Source organism: Egretta garzetta, unplaced genomic scaffold, assembly GCF_000687185.1.
Source record: "Egretta garzetta isolate BGI_Z169 unplaced genomic scaffold, ASM68718v1 scaffold901, whole genome shotgun sequence".
Lineage (NCBI taxonomy): Eukaryota > Metazoa > Chordata > Aves > Pelecaniformes > Ardeidae > Egretta > Egretta garzetta.
Genome location: NW_009258498.1, coordinates 21,846 through 23,653, shown reverse-complemented (window position 1 = coordinate 23,653; position 1,808 = coordinate 21,846). Strand labels below are relative to the sequence as shown.

At 57.9% G+C, this 1,808-nt stretch overlaps 1 protein-coding gene across 1 annotated transcript in view; it reads right to left on the bottom strand.

Annotated features, from left to right (window-relative positions):
* ZC3H4 (zinc finger CCCH-type containing 4) overlaps positions 1-1,808 on the bottom strand; it is a 14,851-nt gene that overhangs the window by 4,657 nt on the left and 8,386 nt on the right. Inside the window, exons 9-11 of the mRNA XM_009645832.2 lie at positions 1,404-1,515; positions 899-1,008; positions 394-752 (exon numbers count right to left, since the gene is read on the bottom strand). Coding sequence (XP_009644127.2) covers positions 394-752; positions 899-1,008; positions 1,404-1,515 — 581 coding nt within the window. The remainder of the gene's footprint in view (positions 1-393; positions 753-898; positions 1,009-1,403; positions 1,516-1,808) is intronic.

Below are 1,808 nucleotides of genomic sequence, written 5' to 3'. Positions count from 1 at the left end.
CTCCTCTTAATGCACCCCAGGATGCCATTGGCCTTCTTGGCCACCAGGGCACCCTGCTGGCTCATGGCCACCTTGTGATCCACCAGGACCCCCTCGGCAGAGCTGCTTCCCAGCAGGTCAGCCCCCAGGCTGTACTGGTGCCTGGGGTTCAACCTCCCCAGGGGCAGCACTCGACACTTGGCCCTTGGTGAACTTCATTGGGTTCCTCTCCGCCCAACTCTCCAGCGTGCCCAGGTCCCACTGGATGGCAGCGCAGCCTTCCCATGGATCGGCCACTCCTCCCAGTTTGGTGTCATCAGCGAACTTGCGGAGGGGCTGAGCTCCTCGTTTGACGCCGAAATTTCCCATCCCCATCCCTCTCCCCCGCTACCTGGAGACCCCAGTGACACCCACCTCACGCCCAGCTTCTCCGCCAGCTGCCCGGTCGGCCTCACGACGATCTCAAACAGCGAGGGGATCTTCTTGTACATGTCCTGTTGTTGCTGCAACTGCTGCGGCGACAGAGGCTCGTGCATCGGTGGCGGCATTTGCGGTCCCGGCGGTGGAAGCGGTGGCGGCGGAGGAGGAGGAGGACCTCCGGGCATCGGTCTCCCATTGGGAGATGTTGGAGCCGGCGGTCCGGGAGGGCGAGGAGGAGTGGGCAGCAAGCCGACCCCGGGGGGTGGTTTGGGAAGAGGATTGATGCCTTGTTTTTTTAGCTCTTCGACTTCTTTCTCATCCTCTGCGCCTGCTTCTGCGTCATCCGCCAGCATCTGAAGAGATCAAGGAGTGAGAATGGATCCCTGCTGATCCAAGGGGCTCCGGGAAACCTCCCCCCTTCCTTTCCACCCGTGGGATTTACATCCACGGAAATTAAACCCAAGAGGGTGAACCTGCGTTGAGACCCACCCCCCCGTACCTTATCCAGAAGCTCCCTGGTCTCCTCCGTGAGCGGATCGTGGGAAAACATGCAGTCGTCCCCATTGATGCAGTTGCCCGTGGTGTGGAACAGCTTGCACGGGAAGTCCCGTGGCGTTTATTAAGGAAAATAAACCCCAACAGGGAATCACTCCTACAGCCAGAGACCTTTTTTCACTTCGAAAAGCCGCTCTCAACGCGTAGGATTTCGGCGGTCACGACACTGATCTCAAACTACCGTTGCCAGACCCTTTCTGTCGCGTTTCCTCGTAGGCCCGACGGCCGCAAACCTCATTTCTTCAACAGGAAAGGTGAAGCTAAGAAGGAACCGGGGAGGGTTCTGCGGGGTCTGAGGCCCCGGTCCTTCAGCCTGTCGGCGGAGGATGTGTTACCAAGGAACGGGTCTTTATTTTCCGCCCCCCCCCCACCCCCTCCACGCATCTCCATGGAGCAAACGAGGCTGATTTAAGGCTGGCTTAACGAACCGGTACAAAACGAAAGGATATCATGCATGTAAGGGCAGTTTTCAGCCCTGGCGCAGTAGCCGGTGATGTAGAACTTGCAGAGTTCCCGTTTCTTTGGTAGTTCGATGTCATGACTGAAATTGCAGTGGTCGCCCTGTTCCGAAAACAACCCAACCGGGCGTTAGGGAAGCACGAAGGTGTTCGGTAAGCAGCCCGGAACACAACCGAGGACGGACAGGAAGATGGCTGCTCTTTACAAAACGCTCCCTTGTAGAATCATTGGTTGGAAAAGCCCTTTAAGATCATCGAGTCCAACCTTTAACCCAACCCTGCCATCCCACCACTAAACCATGGCCCTCAGCACCTCATCTATCCTTCTTTTAAATCCCTCCAGGGATGAGGACTCCACCACCTCCCTGGGCAGCCCATTCCAGAGCCTGACAGCCC